A 15946-nucleotide genomic window follows, 5' to 3' on the forward strand; every position below is an offset into this window, starting at 1 on the left:
AATGACTCGAATTTGGAGTATGGATGGCAGATAGTGTAGGTAAGACCATGCTATCTAGGTAACTTTATGAAGTTGATAACTGAAATTTAATATAAAATCCTATTCTTAGAAAACACACCCTGAAATGGTAAGGGATGATGGACAATGATGTGTGAAACTTACCCTCAAATATTTCAGAGAAAGGACTATGAGCGTGTGGAGAGAGACAGAGAGAGAAGAGCACAGCAAATGTGGTAAGATGTCAATAGTTGGTAAATCTTGGTAAAAGACTGTAGTTGTTTATAATGTTTTATAGAAGTTTGAAATTTGTCCACAATCTTTTACATTTAAATTATTAAATTATGTTTAAATTACTTCCAAAAATGATGCTGAAAAAAACTATGCCTGCCCAGAATCAAAAGTGATCTCAAATGCAGAGCGTGAAGAAACGGGTCCAAGGACGATCTAAAACAAAAGGCTTTCTGATCGTTCACTGTTGGGTAATTCAGTGATGTCTCCACTCGGGGAAGAGGAGGTGGAGTGATTCCGTCTAAAGACCACATCAATAGCAATAATAGCACAGTAGACCAACAGCTAACATTTAGATGCTCTGTGTTGTGAGACTTGTCTGGAATCATCTCATTTGGTCTTTACAACAGGTATTATTATGATCCCAATTTACATAAAATGATGGTTAAGTTTAGAAAGGTTAACTAATTACCCATAGTTAGCAAGTCTTTAAGATGGGACCGATACCTGACATAATTCCAAGTGGCTGAGCTTAACAGTGAAACCATACTCTCTGGGAAAATGGCTTTTCCTTTTACAGTTCTTTTTTTCCTAATCCCTTTAACACAGAGCCTTAGCGAGCTAAGAGTGTGAAACTGCTTTACAGCTGTACATGTGCAGACATCTCAGGGGCACATATACTGGTTTGCAGACAATCTCAGTACCTAAATTAGCCATCCTCAACCTATTCAAAGGAATGCAATAGGTTGTAACCTATGTTTCATTCCCAAATTACCAACTCGAATTTCTCTCTCTGTAACCGGGGTAACTTAATCTTTCTCTGTAATTTTCTAAGCTTATCTTGTTTTATGTCAAAACTGCTATCTCCACAGGATCCAAACCTTCATCTCATGTAACTCTACGTAAGCCACCCTTACCCCAAATACCCCTACTAGTTTTTATGACATCAGTTTAATCCTCCTACACATTCCCAAATTGTTCTTGTCTTTCAGATCGTTTATAGCTTATTTTCACATGGTCAATTCATAGATGTCTCTTTTTTTTTTTTTCTTTTTGAGACAGAGTCTCACTTCACTACCCTGTGTAGAGTGCCCTGGTGTCATAGTTCACAGCAATGTCAAACTCTTGGGCTCAAATAATCAAATTGCCTCCGCCTCCCAAGAAGCTGGGACTACAATTATCAATTGTAATTGATAGTTTATCAATTTTTAGGGCTATTAATAGTTTATCAATTTTTAAGGCTAGTTTATCAACTTTTAGTAGAGACAAGGTCTCACTCTTGTTCAAGCTGATCTCAAGCTCCTGAGCTCAGATGATCCACTGGCCTAGTCCTCCGAAGGTGTTAGGGTTACAGGCATGAGCCTCTACATCTGGCCCAAAGACTTCTTTCCACATTGAATGGCCCTCCCTCGAGTTCTTAACACAGACCTGGTTCTTAAAGTGTATCAGGTGCTATCACCTGATTCAGTGAGACTATGCAAAGTAAAAAATTAAAAAACACCAGTAGAAACAGCCAACTCTCATGTTTAATGGAAGGTGAGGTATGGATTGGCAGAACTAAAGAGGGTAAAAGCATGAAAAAGTTGAAAAATGTGTCTTGAACAAATCTGAATATTGGCCTCACTAATAAAGATGTTTTACCACCTGACAAGTCTTTACAGACTATGGTGGCCAATATTCCAGGGCAGAATACTGCACAGAGCTCTGGTTAATCCAAGGACAGCCTTACCTCATACTCCGGAGATGTTTCCAGCTGCATTTGACCGCTGCAGGAACAAGAAAAGGAAAGTAAAAATATGAAGTGGAATTTAAAGCATAAATACTTCAATGTAAAAATATATATACTTTATTATAAAAGGTAAACATACTTCAGTGCAGAATCCGGTAATTCTAAGGCTTCTACTGATCCTGTAGGGTACAGGTTTAAAACACTTCTTTCTATAATATCTGTGCTTAATCTAAAGAGTAAGAAAGAAAAGACATTAGCAAATGTGTAAAACTTTTGTTTTTATTAAATTCTATTGACCGTATTTATTTTAAAATTTTAATATATTAAAAAGTTATGTTTATCTTTGAGTGATAGATTATATCTATAATATAACCAAAAACAATTTATTGGACATAGGTTCCATCTTCTTGATGACCATAATATATTTCAAGTACCCCCAAACTTTCCTCCCCCCCCCTCAAATATTTGCTTTTAAAAATACCTATCCCTCACTCTCTTGCCCCTATAACTTGGTTCACATCTTCTTGTCTCTTAGGATAAATTCTCAGAATTCATTTTAAAGACTTATTTTTTTTTTTTTTTTTTTTTGCAGTTTTTGGCCAGGGCTGGGTTTGAACCTGCCACCTCTGGCATATGGGGCCGGCGCCCTACTCCTTTGAGCCACAGGTGTCACCCTAAAGACTTACTTTTTTAAGACTTTTAGGATGACTTTTGGAATGGTGTTGCCAATTTACCTCCTCACCAACAGTTTATATATTATTATGATCAATTCTTCACAACCCTAGAAGGCAGGCACTTGAGATGCAGAGAGTGGGGTAGTCACATAAGCTACCCAAGTTAACTGACACTGGAGTTGGGGTGGGAACCAATCTCTAGCTGATTCATTCGTAGTTCTTTCCCTCAGCCAGGCTACTTCATGATTCATGATAATCATACACACACATGCACACACGTGTGCACATGCCTGCACGCACAGGCATGCACTCACTACCACGCACGCATGTACACACACATACACACACACAGGCTTGCTCTCATCCTGTTTCCCTCGCACTAAGTGCCCTGGTTTAGGATGTGGAATTCAGCTCTTTGAATATACTTTCATTAGGTGCCTATTAAGGCAGTCCTTGAGCCAAACATTAGGGAGAATTAACAACGTGAAGAATCATATTTAAAAACCACCGTTGCCTCCCTCTAAGAATGACGTCTCAGATCCTTAACACTGCCTTTGAAGCCATGCCCGGCTGCACTCCACACTGCCTCTCAGGTGACTGGCAGACCCAGCTGCGTCTCCGAGGTACGGCTGACTCTCAGCCCCAGGGGTGTGAAAAACTCCACTGGTCATACTGAAGCTCGTCAGGGTGGACAAGCTCTGTTCCACCTGAGATTTTCCAAGCTGGTCCCCTTCTTTCATGCCTTCGACTGAGCTTTTCATTTATCCAGAATTCGCTTTCTCCTTGAAATTGTCAGCTACAAAAAGCCTAAGTTAACTATCTCATCCTTCAGCAAGGCCTGCCCAGCCACCTCCCTGTTCCTGGCGTCAGACACTCCCTGGAGTCTATTACTTTTTACCTCCACTTCAAATCTTTGAATCAGTCACACTTATACATAACTGCTCTAGGCCATCTCTAGCCACTCTAATTCAACTTTTTAGAAGGAAGAGCTGTGCCTTGTTCACTTTTACTCACATATCCCCCAAGGTACAGGACACCTTCTGATATTCTAAGCATTTGATTATGTCTGCAGAATTGAAATGCTTTTCAATCCCATTGCTAAAGTCTTCCAGCAATACTCAACCTGCCCTGCCAGGGCCAGACCACATTGGTGGTATATTCTCACTGGCTCCCTATGATTCACTAAATCCCCAGACATCGCTAGCTTTCCTGTGATGTGATTCCCATGTTCACCGTGTTATGAGACCATATCAGTTTGCCAGGGATACGCTTTGGGTCTATTCCCTCCGTAGATCATGGAGTTATTACCTGATACCTGATATTGCCCTACTGAAAAATATTATTTTGTCCATGGGAATTCTATTACCATTAGCTAAGAAATTAAAAAATATATCCACTGTACCTAGTGCCTATTGTTGACAAAGGCCAATTTAAATTTTAAAGTTACTCTATAATCCACATCTTTAGGAATATTTTATTTAGTTAACATATCCAGTACCACCAGAAATAAATATAGCAGTACTTGATGTACCAACTCTTTCCTTTTTGGAAAAATTTTCTTTTTAATTTTACAAATACAGGGTTTAAACTTTAAACTTTTATCATACTTCTGTTTTCTAAGAATCATACCCAATTACAAAGGGTAGAGAAAGGGGGAACAAATCTCAATCCCTCTAGGAAGTTTGATTCTTTTACTTTTGGATCTTGGAAAAATACGATTTAAAATGGCTTGTCTTTGTTAGTGTTTAGACTAAGCCCAAACTGTCTGTATCACTACTTTAGAAATGGAGACAATTTACCCAGCGCTCACACCTGGAGCCCGGACCAAGGTAAGACATGCGTACCCACTGGGATCCTGCAACAGGTCTGCTGCTCTCAGCTGCTCCACAATAGCCACATCCATGTCCTGGTCTCTGGATGAACTTATTCTGTAACACGAAACCGAGCATGAGAATAAAAATGACACTGAACATGAATATCATCTAGGTCCCTAAGAGCAAACTTATAAAAATCCCTCTAACATATAAAAATGATTTTGACACATTCAACATTATAATGAAGACTTGTCCGAGCCCGTCAGGGTGGGAATGACCCTGGGCGAGGGAAGAAAGCCCAGCTCTGCTGTGAAGTCCCTCACTTAAGACATCAGCACCCCAGGGTCCCCTACTCCTGCACACAATCAGGCCATGGATGAGGCAGGCCTCCCAGTGTGCTTTCCTGAGCTCTAGTGGGCTTCACAGAGGGGCTCAGCTGGCCGGTTTGCACTATTTCCAGGTCTTCCAACTCCAATTCTACCAGTGTGGCTTAGTTGTATTACTTTCATACAGTTCAGGGCTTCAATGTGGGGCAGTAGTTCTTAGCCCAAGCTCTGTATCAGTGATTTTCAGGAGAGGATCTTAGGGGTGCTGCAAAAAAAGTTTTTTCTTTTGGCTGGGGCTGGGTTTGAACCCGCCCCCTCTGGCATATCGCCGGCACCCTACTCCTTTGAGCCACAGGCACCGCCCTTTACTCCCTTTTTTGATCAACATAATTTAAGTGTGCCACTGAAGTTTAACCATAGGTTCGAGTGAGCAGGAGATAAAGAAGGTTGAAAAACACTGCTCTTGATGCACCAAAATCATCTGTGGAGCTTAAAAAACATGGCAGGCTTGATACTTTCAAGTGGGTCTCATAGGGGTGGGGTATTTTAGAAAGCTCTACAGATGACCCTTATTTATAGCAAGTGCTGAGAACAACAGATACAAAATTGAGAATAGAATTTCCAAAGCTTTATATAGTTTCAAAACAACTATCTCTTTCAATGTGATTCTATGATTCCTCTAGGCCTCCTTGGCTTCCCAGTACACAGTCCAGCAGAAGTAATGCCCTTTTGTGCTTGAGTGTGATACTGTTATGTTACAGGATTACACACGCAAATAATGCCCCCTGTTTATGAGCTGGTAATCTAAATTAATTTTTTTTTGAGACAGAGTCTCACTTTGTCACTTTCAATAGAATGCCATGGCATCATAGCTCACAGCAACCTCATATTCCTGGGCTCAAGAGATCCTCTTGCCTCAGTCTCCTGAGTAGCTGGGACCATTGGTGCCCACCACATCACCCAGCTATTTTAGAGACAGGGTATTGCTCTTGCTCAGGCTGGTCTCGAACTCCTGAGCTCAAGAGATCCACCCTCCTTGGCCTCCCAGAGTGCTGAGATTACAGGTGTGAATTACAAAATCATAAGCATGTAAAACAGTAACACACTTAAGCACAAAAGGGCACTACTTCTGCTGGACCCTGTATATCCAACAGTAGCTGGTAATACAGGCAGTGATTGGAGAGGAACTTTCAGTGTTTTTAAAGGGCAAGAAAGATTTGATCACAGTAAGCTCTTCCTACTACAGAATACAAGCCAATAACTTTCCATAAGTAAATGTTTAACAATGAGATAAATACTCACTAAAGGAAAAAGCCCAGCAAGGTATGATGGGAAAGTCAATTACCTACATCTTAGATCATGAAAAACAAAATCCTGGGAACCAAAAATTTACACCATGCTACATGGTCCAAACTCAATTCCCCTGAAATGGTTCACTGCCTGATAAGATCACTCATCCTTTCCCCCAATAATCTTGCCCATAAATCTTAGAGGCAATAGAGAAGAAAGAATATCCATCTGGTTTGAGATGTTTTGAGTTCAAATGCTGACCCTCTGTGACTCTGGGGCAAGATAATCAAACTGTGTGCCTCAGTTTTGTCATCTGTGAAATGGGGGGCATCAACAGAATTTATCTCTTAGGATTATTATAAATATGAAATGAACTATAGACTGTGAGGTACTTAGGACAGTGCCTGGTACATGGTATTTAATAAACGTTAGGTGTGACAATTAATTAGACTTGGGACCACGGCATAAGATATATATAGTTTTCTTAGATCTTGAAGGAGAAGATTGTACAAAAATTGACCGTAAGTCCAATGGTTGGCTTCTTCACGCAAATGGGAGGAAAGGGGAATCTCAAATCTAGAAATTCTAGCCAAGTTCTCTGAATCACATTTCTACCCGCGGCCTGCTATTGGATAAAGCCAAGGCTCACCAGGAAGTCTTGCACTGTGCTGTCCAGTCCAGGGACAGTAAACACCAGACAGAGACAAAGTGGCAACTTCTTATCATCAGCTAAGAATATCAACTCGCCCACAGAAAACACAATCACAATTCTGTCATGACAAGGTGCCAGTCTGCCCGAAAAGTGGACTTTACAGGGATGGGGGCTCCTAACCAGGCCCTGCACTCACGTGCCCTCGGCTTGCCAGTGAGCGTCCTCTTCTATCCGTAACAGTTCTTCACAGTTGTCCGTCCTCGCCTGTGGACAGAACACATAGGTTTCCTGAGATCCTCTGGCTACTCAGTAGCCAAGAGTCCAAACCTGTCCTGGGCCACGTTCATGGCAGCGTTATTCACAGCAGCCAAATGTCCATCCATGAATGAGTGTGTAAATAAAATGTGGAATGTTCACATAATAGAATACTGCGCAGCCTTAAATAGAAGGGCATTCTCATGTCTGCCGTGCACATAGGTAAACCTCAAGGGCACTGTGCTAAGTGGAATAAGCCATTCACAAAAAGACAAATGCTGTGTGATTCCACTCATGTGAGGTGCTCAGAGTAATCAAATTCATCAAGACAGAGGGTAGAACAGTCACTGCCAGGTGTTGGTGGGACAGGCAGTGGGGGGTCGCTGAATGGTACAGAGTTTCAGTTTTGCAAGGTAAGAATAATGCTGGAGATTGGTTGCACAACAATATAAATGTACTTAACACAGACTGAACTGCATCCTAAAAGATGGCTAAGGAGGTATATTTCATGTAATATGTACTTTTCCACAATTAAACAGATTAAAACAAAACAAAATAACCTGGCATCTGGACAACAGCAGAAATTCTAACTTATGGGCAGAAATGTAAAGTGTAGCTGGGTTCCCGATTGCCCTCCTAGCACCTTCTTGGGCTGACAGATCCACCCCCGGAGCTTGCGAGTCACGCGTGAATGTGCATTCTGGTGCGTGTGAGAGGAGAGACGTGTGTGTGAGTGTGTGTGCGCATGGTGAGTTGCAGGGGAAAAGTATAAAGAGCGTAACAGAAAGATGCCTCAAATTGCATCTAACAGCTTTTATGTGTTTTATCTTCTTGAAGGTGATGCCCAGAGAAGTCAGTACAGGCTGCATCCAGCCACTGAGACACCAGCCTCCAAACACAAGGACGAGAACTTAGCTCCCACTCTTGGCTTCAACGTAGCAACCCAGAGATCATCTCACAAGCCTCAGTGAATCTGAATGTCGCCAAAACAATAATCCTCACGATTCCTGGGATGCCACAACCTGAACCAAAGGGGCTGGTAGAAACATACCATGGCACCTAATCCTGCCGTGAAGTGGAAACCTAACCAGATGCTACAGTGAGGGGCTTCTCTCCTCCCTCTGCTGCTGTAACAAAGGTTTGCCTGACAACATAGCGATTCACTTGCCTCTTCAAAGCCTCAGGGCATCTGCAACAGTTCAGGACTAAGCAGCCTCAGAGTGATCTTGTCAAAAGGGGAAGCTATCCTTTTCTGGATTTCATTTATTTATTTATTTACTTGTATTTATTTGTTTTTGAGACACAGTCTCACTCTGTTACCCTAGTGTAGAGTGCTATGGTGCCATAGCTCACAGCAACATCAAATTCCTGGCCTCAAGGCAGGCTCTTGCCCTCAGTCTCCTAAGTAGCAGGGACTACAGGCACCTGCCATAACCCCCAGCTATTTTTGAAGATGGAGTCTTGCTCTTGCTCAGGCTGGTCTTGAATTCCTGAGCTCAAGCAATCCACCTGGCTCAGCCTCTCAGCGTGCTGGGATTACAGGCGTGAGCCACTGTGCCTGGCTCATTGCCAGATTTTAAAAGTCTCTATTTTTCTCTTTACACTGAGGGATATATTCCCAAGAAAAGCATTCCCCTGGGACATAATGAAAAGAATGTGAATATCTGCTCATTTTAGCTGTTACTATGTCATAATGGTAATTCTAATGAGTTTGATAACTTGTATGATGCCCTTGTATGATGCACTTTTCACTTGGTGAAAAGCCAAGCAATTTCTGAATGTGAAAGAAAATCATATATACAACCAGACAAATGGAGAGGTGTGCATAGCAGGGGCCAGCTCCTCCATCAGAAAAGTGGAGCTTTGAGATGTCTGAAGACGAGGGCAGAAATTACAGCAAGTTGGATATCGAAGTGATGGACTGGTAACCTTGAACTTAAATTCTAAGTTGCCAAACAAAAGAAAGGAGTAAAACAGTTAATTGATCCTCAAAACCTGCCTTATAGTTCATAAATTCTGAATGGAGACCATCTGCTCCATCAGTAAACTGGTCTCTTTCTTCTCCTGAGTTGCCGTTGTCACCCAAAAGGGAAGCCTTCAGTTGAAATTCCTGATGAAATTCCCCTATTAGGAAAACAGAGAGAGAGGTAGAATGATTTCATGAAAAGAAGACCAAGCACAGATGAACCTCCAATATGTCATCTAATTATTTCAATCTGCTCCCTTCCCTATTAAGAAAGTACAAAAATGACCCATGTTTTCTTTTCCCTGCAGGACGTGATAAAAAGATAACAACAAAAACCCAGAAAGGACCAAATGGAACTTAAAACGTCAAGGCTCTTTATGGCTTAGTTCCTCAGGAAAAAATGAAATCCCATCTTTTTTAAGGGATCAAGAAGAGAAAATATAAAAGATGGCTTTCATGCTCTCAATAATATGTGTAAGTATTTCAAATGCAAAATTTTTTTTTTTTTGAGACAGAGCCTCAAGCTGTCCCCCTGGGTAGAGTGCTGTGGCATCACAGGTCACAGCAACCTCCAACTCCTGGGCTCAAGAGAGTCTCTTATCTCCGCCTCCCAAGTAGCTGGGACCACAGGCGCCCACCACAAAGCCAGGCTATTTTTTGGTTGCAGCCATCATTGTTGTTTTGGCGGCCCAGGCTGGATTCAAACCCGCCACCTTAGGTGTATGTGGCTGGCGCCTTAGCCACTTGAGCCACAGGCACCGAGCCTCAAATGCAAAATTTAACAACTATTTGTTGAGCAGCTACTAAATGGGTAGATACTATGCTAACCATTTTAGGAATTAAAAAAAAAAAAATCAGTCAAATCTGACTCCTGTCCATCCTTAAGGAGCAAATAATCTCAAGAAAGCTTGTGGGAGGAAACCAGACAAATCATAACAACAAAGGAAAAGACTAGAAGAAAGGTAGTGTTAAGGTGAAAGCAGACTCGGGGACTCCGCATCCACCTAGAGTATGTTCAGAAGATGTAGGAAAGGCAACAGAACACCACGGGGAACTCTTCTGGCTGATCTGCAGGCTACAAAGGACCCAGCAGGGCCACCCTTTAAGTCAGTGGTTCTCAACCTTCCTAATGCTGCGATGTATTTCATTGTTACAGAGGGGTCCTGATGCGTAGGTTGAGAACAGCTGCTTTAAGTGTTCCAGGCCAACAGACACCCCATGTCTACCCCCGCCCTGTAACAAATTATGTAATTCTTTTATTTAAAAAATCTGCCTAAAATACTACCTCCTATGCAAGCATAATGTTACATGGTTTATCTGAATTAATACAGTGGTAGTTATATTTATATATAACATATACCGCTGTATTTTTGGACAACGGATGGTTCTGATCATAACCTCAGGTAAACAGAAATCTTAAGTTTCTGTTTGCTAAACTTAAAAACCTAAATGTAAGAAGTGAAATCAAACACTAAAGTTTAAGTGGATTCAGACAGCTCTCTCAAAACTAATAAAAGCATATTCAAACTACTAGGGAGATAATTAGTGTATTGATGCAGGTCTAAATTACATTCGTACATAGACGAATTAGTCCATGCCACCAATTAGTAAGCACTAAATTGTGGTATTTTCTTTCAAAGTCATTGAGCAAACAGGAGCAATCAAAATATCGGCTTAATGTATTCTAATGAGGTATTTTTCAATAAGATATGAAATATATTACAAGGATTTTGAAGGTGCCCAAGAGTGTTTAGTGATCATTTAGTGTTTATTAAAGAGTCACAGACTATTATAGCTAAAAGGACCTTTGAGATTATCTAACCTAAGCACCTCACATACAAGTGAGGGGATCAAGGTTAAATTACTTGTCCAAAGTAACTTCCTGACACACACCTCAGCTACATGTCCTCACACAGACTGAGATGTGGCCATGAATAAGGTCTAGCTTGCAAACAACAGCCCGAAAAGTCCTCAGACAAGCAAACCTCGAAGTTTTCTTCCTCTTCTGGCTTAAAACAGATGGACACAGAAACATGGGAAGCCCTGCGGTAAAGATGAAAGGAGCCTGGGTCCTTGAATCAACAATTGGAGGAAACTTGCCTGCCAATCAATCACTAACTCCCATTTGCACTTAATTTGGACTTGCATTAAGCCACTGAGATTTGGGGATTTTATGTGTTGTAACAGCTAAAGTTTTCCTAATTAATGTATCTACCTTATCAAAATTTTTTCTAAGCAAGAATGAATTTAGAGAATTTTCTTTAAATCTTCAAAATGAGAATAGCTCTACTACTTACTGTAGTAAGTGGTACTGGCTGTATGACCAACAGCAAGTTACTTAACACTCTCTGAGCCCCGTTTTTCTCTCCTATGAGTGGAGATGATCTGAGTATCCACCTCAGAGTTTTGAATTGTAAATGAGATCACTTTCCCAGATGATCACAGTGTCTGGTACATAGGAAATGCTCCGTAAACATGAACTGTCATCGCTGTCATATCTGTGCACGTGTCATTTTAAACATAACTTTGAAACTGAAAAACAAGCACTTTCTCCACACTTTTCATTCTCGGACCTTTCACCGGGCTAAGGCGATGGCACGAGTCCTCCTTGGTGATCTGTTCTTCTTCCACGATGTTGGACATTGGCACGTTGAGGCTGACCGTGTCTTCATCAGAGGGCTAAAACGAGACAGTGCACCGTTTCATTCACCGACAATTTCACGTCCGCAAGCGCAAAACAGCAAAACTGACCCATGGCGTTTGAAGTCAGGACACTGGCCGCTCTTGGGGTGCAGGTGAAGCTTTCTAGGGGGCCAGTAAAGTTCTGTTGTTTGAACTGGAGTTAGTGGTATGGGTGTGTCCACTTTGTGGAGCTACCACTTCTGCACTTCTCTGTACATGTTTTCAGCTGACATCTTGTCGAGTACTTATCTTTTTCTAACCTAAGTGGCCTAGTCGGGGCATTAAAAGGACTGTGTAATACCTGCCATAACAAGAGAATAATGATGAATATTCTATCACGTTAGCACTAAGTCAAGTCCGTTAAACGGTAACGGTATTCTGAGATCTGACAATAAAGCTGTTTACCAAGACTGCTTTAAAGTATCACATGGCTAGACACAAAAGCAGAGAGTCAGCCTCTGTGACAATGCCTCCTTTACTCACAGTGCGTCTCACGCGTGACATTAAGCTTCCGCTTATTTCTCCGCTTTAGGCTGAGGAAGCTGCATCAATTACATGAAAGTGCTACATAACTAGCAGTTAAAAGGAATGTGTCCTGTGCCATTTTCAGAATAAAGCTTCAGTTTAATAATTGGACACTGTTCGGCCTGTGGGGTCTCTTCCACCCTAACTGATGAAGTTTTTCAGGAAATCTATAATTCTGTCACAAATGAAATATGGGCCCCTCATTAATTTTCCCTATGTCTCTATTTTCCTGTTTGCTATTTAATGAACAGCTTCCCAACTCTCAAGGATCAGGAACTCTTCCAACCACATATCAGGTGGTTGTGGCTTGCTCCCAAATTGTTGAGGCTATGACTTGGCAGAGTTTGTCCTGGTTTACATTTAGACACATGCACAAATGGTTTAGAAATAGATAGAAGACAAGCCTGCATTTCATTCATTTAATAAATATTCACAGAGCCTCACACTTTCTGGCTTATCTTGAGAGAAATGCACTCTTAATTTCTTAGTGGCAAATGCTACATCATTCAGACAAGGGCAACAGCCAAAGAAAGAGAAGGAGGATTGCTCCCTGAACCCCACTTCTTTGCCCAAGTCAAAACAGAAAGCTACCTAAGGTCATTCACAACCTTTATCCTCCCAAAAAAGCAAATCTCTTGGAGGCATTCTGAGGTAATGAGCTTATAACATGAGATGGGAAAAAGTCACCAGGAAGATGCCTGAGTTTGATTCTGTTGAGTCTAATCTTTTCTATTCTCCCTTCTTCTTCCGTCCATCTCTCATCTTAAACATTTAGCAAAATTCCAAGATATGCATCTAATTAAAAGGGAGAGGATAAATCCTTGGGCTCCTTTGAGAACGATATTAGCATCCTGCTTATACCAAGTGAGAACAAAGGGATAATGAAGTTCTTTGTATAATGTTTTATTAATGAACTCAATTAGTCTTAGGAGAGAGAGAAAGGATAAAGCAGAGTCTGTTTTAATTTAATAGAAAATATGCTTAGTGTGAGTAATTTCGGAAACAATGGTCTATTTGAGGGGACTTAAAGAGTTTTAATAAAGCTGAAGAAGATGAATTTAAATACGACTTATAAAGAAACGTGTTTGGTAGCCCCCCAGCTCTGACTCCCACTGAACCATGGTAAACTATTCATGTGGCGTCTTAGGCGTCATTTTTTTCTACTGACAGTGGCCTTTTTTCTGCCCACTAACTTGTCTTCCTTTCAAAATATTCTATATTCAAAAGATTTTAAGGAATCCTATTATGTGGACTATTTTTTGAATACACTGCTTTATAAAGTATTTTTTATAAAACAAATTCAAATTAGCTACCTAATGATCCCCAAAGACCCGAGGAGAACTGGGAAAAGGCTTTTCCCTGGAGTCACACATGGTAAAAGTATGAACTCCTTAGACTGGGGTAACTGGCCTATTAACAACTTCAACTTACTTAATGTTCCAAAACTCAGTAATTACAAAAACTTAGTAACTTCCCTCAAAAAGGGGAGAATACCTGATACCTCCCTTACCACAGCTTTTCAGTTTTCTGGGTCAAGAAGCTCCACTTCATGAAATATTAGGGCAAAATTTGGGGGAAACCAACAGCCTTGGATGTGAGTAATCAATGTGTTAACACAGAGTTATTTATAACCTCTATAGGAAGCTCTAGTGTGCACCCCTCTTAGTTTACAAACAACCAACTTTTATCCAATTATCTGAACAGAAGACAAGCTAAGAGTTTCAGGAACACAACTATTATTATAAAACCTATAGGAACTGATAAATGCACATCTTATGCATAAAGTGCTAAAATGTTAAGTACGCTTGATTTCTTAGCATTTATACACCCAAATTAATAACTTTTTCCTAAATTTCTCACTCACTTAAAACCTCACATATTCATAAAAGTACGTCAGGGGCACTTGCACATTAATTGGTCATTTCATAATTATGAAGCACTCAGGAATATTCTAGAAAATGTATGGGAGTAGGACAGGAAGAAGATAGTTACTATTAAGGTATTTACAAAATATTAATGGTACAGAATAAGTTAACAACAGCTAATATTTATAGAATACTTCAAAGATTTCAAATAGCTTTCACAAACATGATCACGTACTCTCATGCAGATGCCTCAATGCCATTTACTAGAAAGGACTCCAATGAACAGAGAGAGATATATTTGGAGACACAATAGAAAAGAAATCTGGTCACTAACTTTACCTCAGTGGCAGATAATCTTTTATCTCCATTATCACTTCCAACTCCCGAATCAGAATCCTTCTTGCTGGGATAGATGTCATCAATATTGAATCCATTTAGAAAAAAATTAAAGTCACAAAGTTTACACCAAGATGGAACAGTTTACATCCTAATAATGACTTTGCTCTACAAAGTTTTACTACTATTATAAGGCAACAAACCAGTTCAGTACAACTAATGAAAATCAGACACTTGCAGTGTCTAAATATAGTACATGATAAATTCTTTATGTTCAAGGTTTCATGAATTTACACTCTAATCAAGTGGCCTGCTCATAGACCTCAAGTTGTTTCTTTAAAACAATTACAAGTTTTTCTTTTTTTAATAATTCCAGCATATAAAAAAGCAATAAGCCTCAGAATTGCCTTTACCTCTTATGTTATGAAACACTACTTTCAATAATTCTGTAAAATTTCGACCTGTGATTAAATACATTTGATAGGATCTTTTCAACGATAAAATAATAGATACATATTTTAAGCATTATATAAAAGTAATATTAGGGCAGTCTGAAATTGTAAGTTGCCTTGTTTAGCAAAAGGGAAGGAAAAGATTCTTCCAGTAAAGAATTCTCCAAAAGGACTTGCATTTCTAAAGTGTGTTTGGTGTGGGAATTTTGTCTTCTGGAAGCTCAAGGCTTAAAATATGCCACCAGAGCCTAAGGACTTGTGAAAGGGCTCTAACACTTTCATCAGAAACAGGAAGTGGCAAAAAGCTACACACACATTTTAAAAAGATAATTAAAAAATAAAGCCTAGGGTGGTGGCTATGGCTCAAGGAGTAGGGCGCAGGCCCCATATGCCAGAGGTGGTGGGTTCAAACCCAGCCCGGCAAAAATAAATAAATAAATAAATAAATAAAGCCTATAGTTGTTCTTAACAATGTTCTGGAGATATATTCAAAATTAGTAATTATTTAAAGGACATATCTGAGTTTGATACAGTTCTAAGTTAAAAAAAAGAACCCGTATTTACATTACAGATTTTATTTTTAAGTATATACATATGTATGCAGAAAGGATTGATTATTGATTAGGAGATGGCAGGGGAGATTAGAGATGTCAAAAATGTTCTCAACAGCATCAATTTTCTCTTTCTTATTTCAATAGTTTCTCACACTCTGAGTTACAAATTTAAACTGGTTGACAGAAGCAAATACATTTTTGAAGCTAGTTACCTGAAAGGTCCTGGTCTAAGCAAATTCTAAATAGGGGCACTGAGCAAAGTCACTGACTCACCTGTCTTCCACCTGCTGATGTAAATGTGGCCTCTCCATGGTGTGGAGATAAAGGGAGTCAGTTGTCTTAATCTGGCATGCTTGGATACTCAGATACTTAAAAATGTGCACTTTGCCCTTTGTGCAAATCTGTGAAGAAATTAAAAATACATATTTCATTTTCAATGAGAAAACAAAATGTAAATATGAGATCCTGACTCGGTATATTTCAACTTCTGTAATTTCATTTTTAGTAACATCCCAACGAGGCACACTAAATTTGATCTCTCTAGAACATATAAGGGAAATCATTTCCTCCAAATTCTACCTTTTTTTTTTTTTTTTTT

At 40.0% G+C, this 15946-nt stretch overlaps 1 protein-coding gene across 2 annotated transcripts in view; it reads right to left on the minus strand.

The window, feature by feature from the left end:
- LRCH1 (leucine rich repeats and calponin homology domain containing 1) overlaps nt 1–15946 on the minus strand; it is a 201422-nt gene that overhangs the window by 49038 nt on the left and 136438 nt on the right. For both annotated transcript variants that reach the window (XM_003803360.3, XM_023508955.1), the window contains exons 6-13: nt 15622–15749; nt 14346–14409; nt 11508–11613; nt 8968–9092; nt 6910–6977; nt 4476–4559; nt 2097–2186; nt 1958–1994 (exon numbers count right to left, since the gene is read on the minus strand). In XM_003803360.3, the coding sequence (XP_003803408.1) occupies nt 1958–1994; nt 2097–2186; nt 4476–4559; nt 6910–6977; nt 8968–9092; nt 11508–11613; nt 14346–14409; nt 15622–15749 (702 nt within the window). The remainder of the gene's footprint in view (nt 1–1957; nt 1995–2096; nt 2187–4475; nt 4560–6909; nt 6978–8967; nt 9093–11507; nt 11614–14345; nt 14410–15621; nt 15750–15946) is intronic.

Source organism: Otolemur garnettii, unplaced genomic scaffold (genome assembly GCF_000181295.1).
Source record: "Otolemur garnettii isolate 467f Iridium unplaced genomic scaffold, OtoGar3 scaffold00297, whole genome shotgun sequence".
In the NCBI taxonomy this organism is placed as follows: Eukaryota; Metazoa; Chordata; class Mammalia; order Primates; family Galagidae; genus Otolemur; species Otolemur garnettii.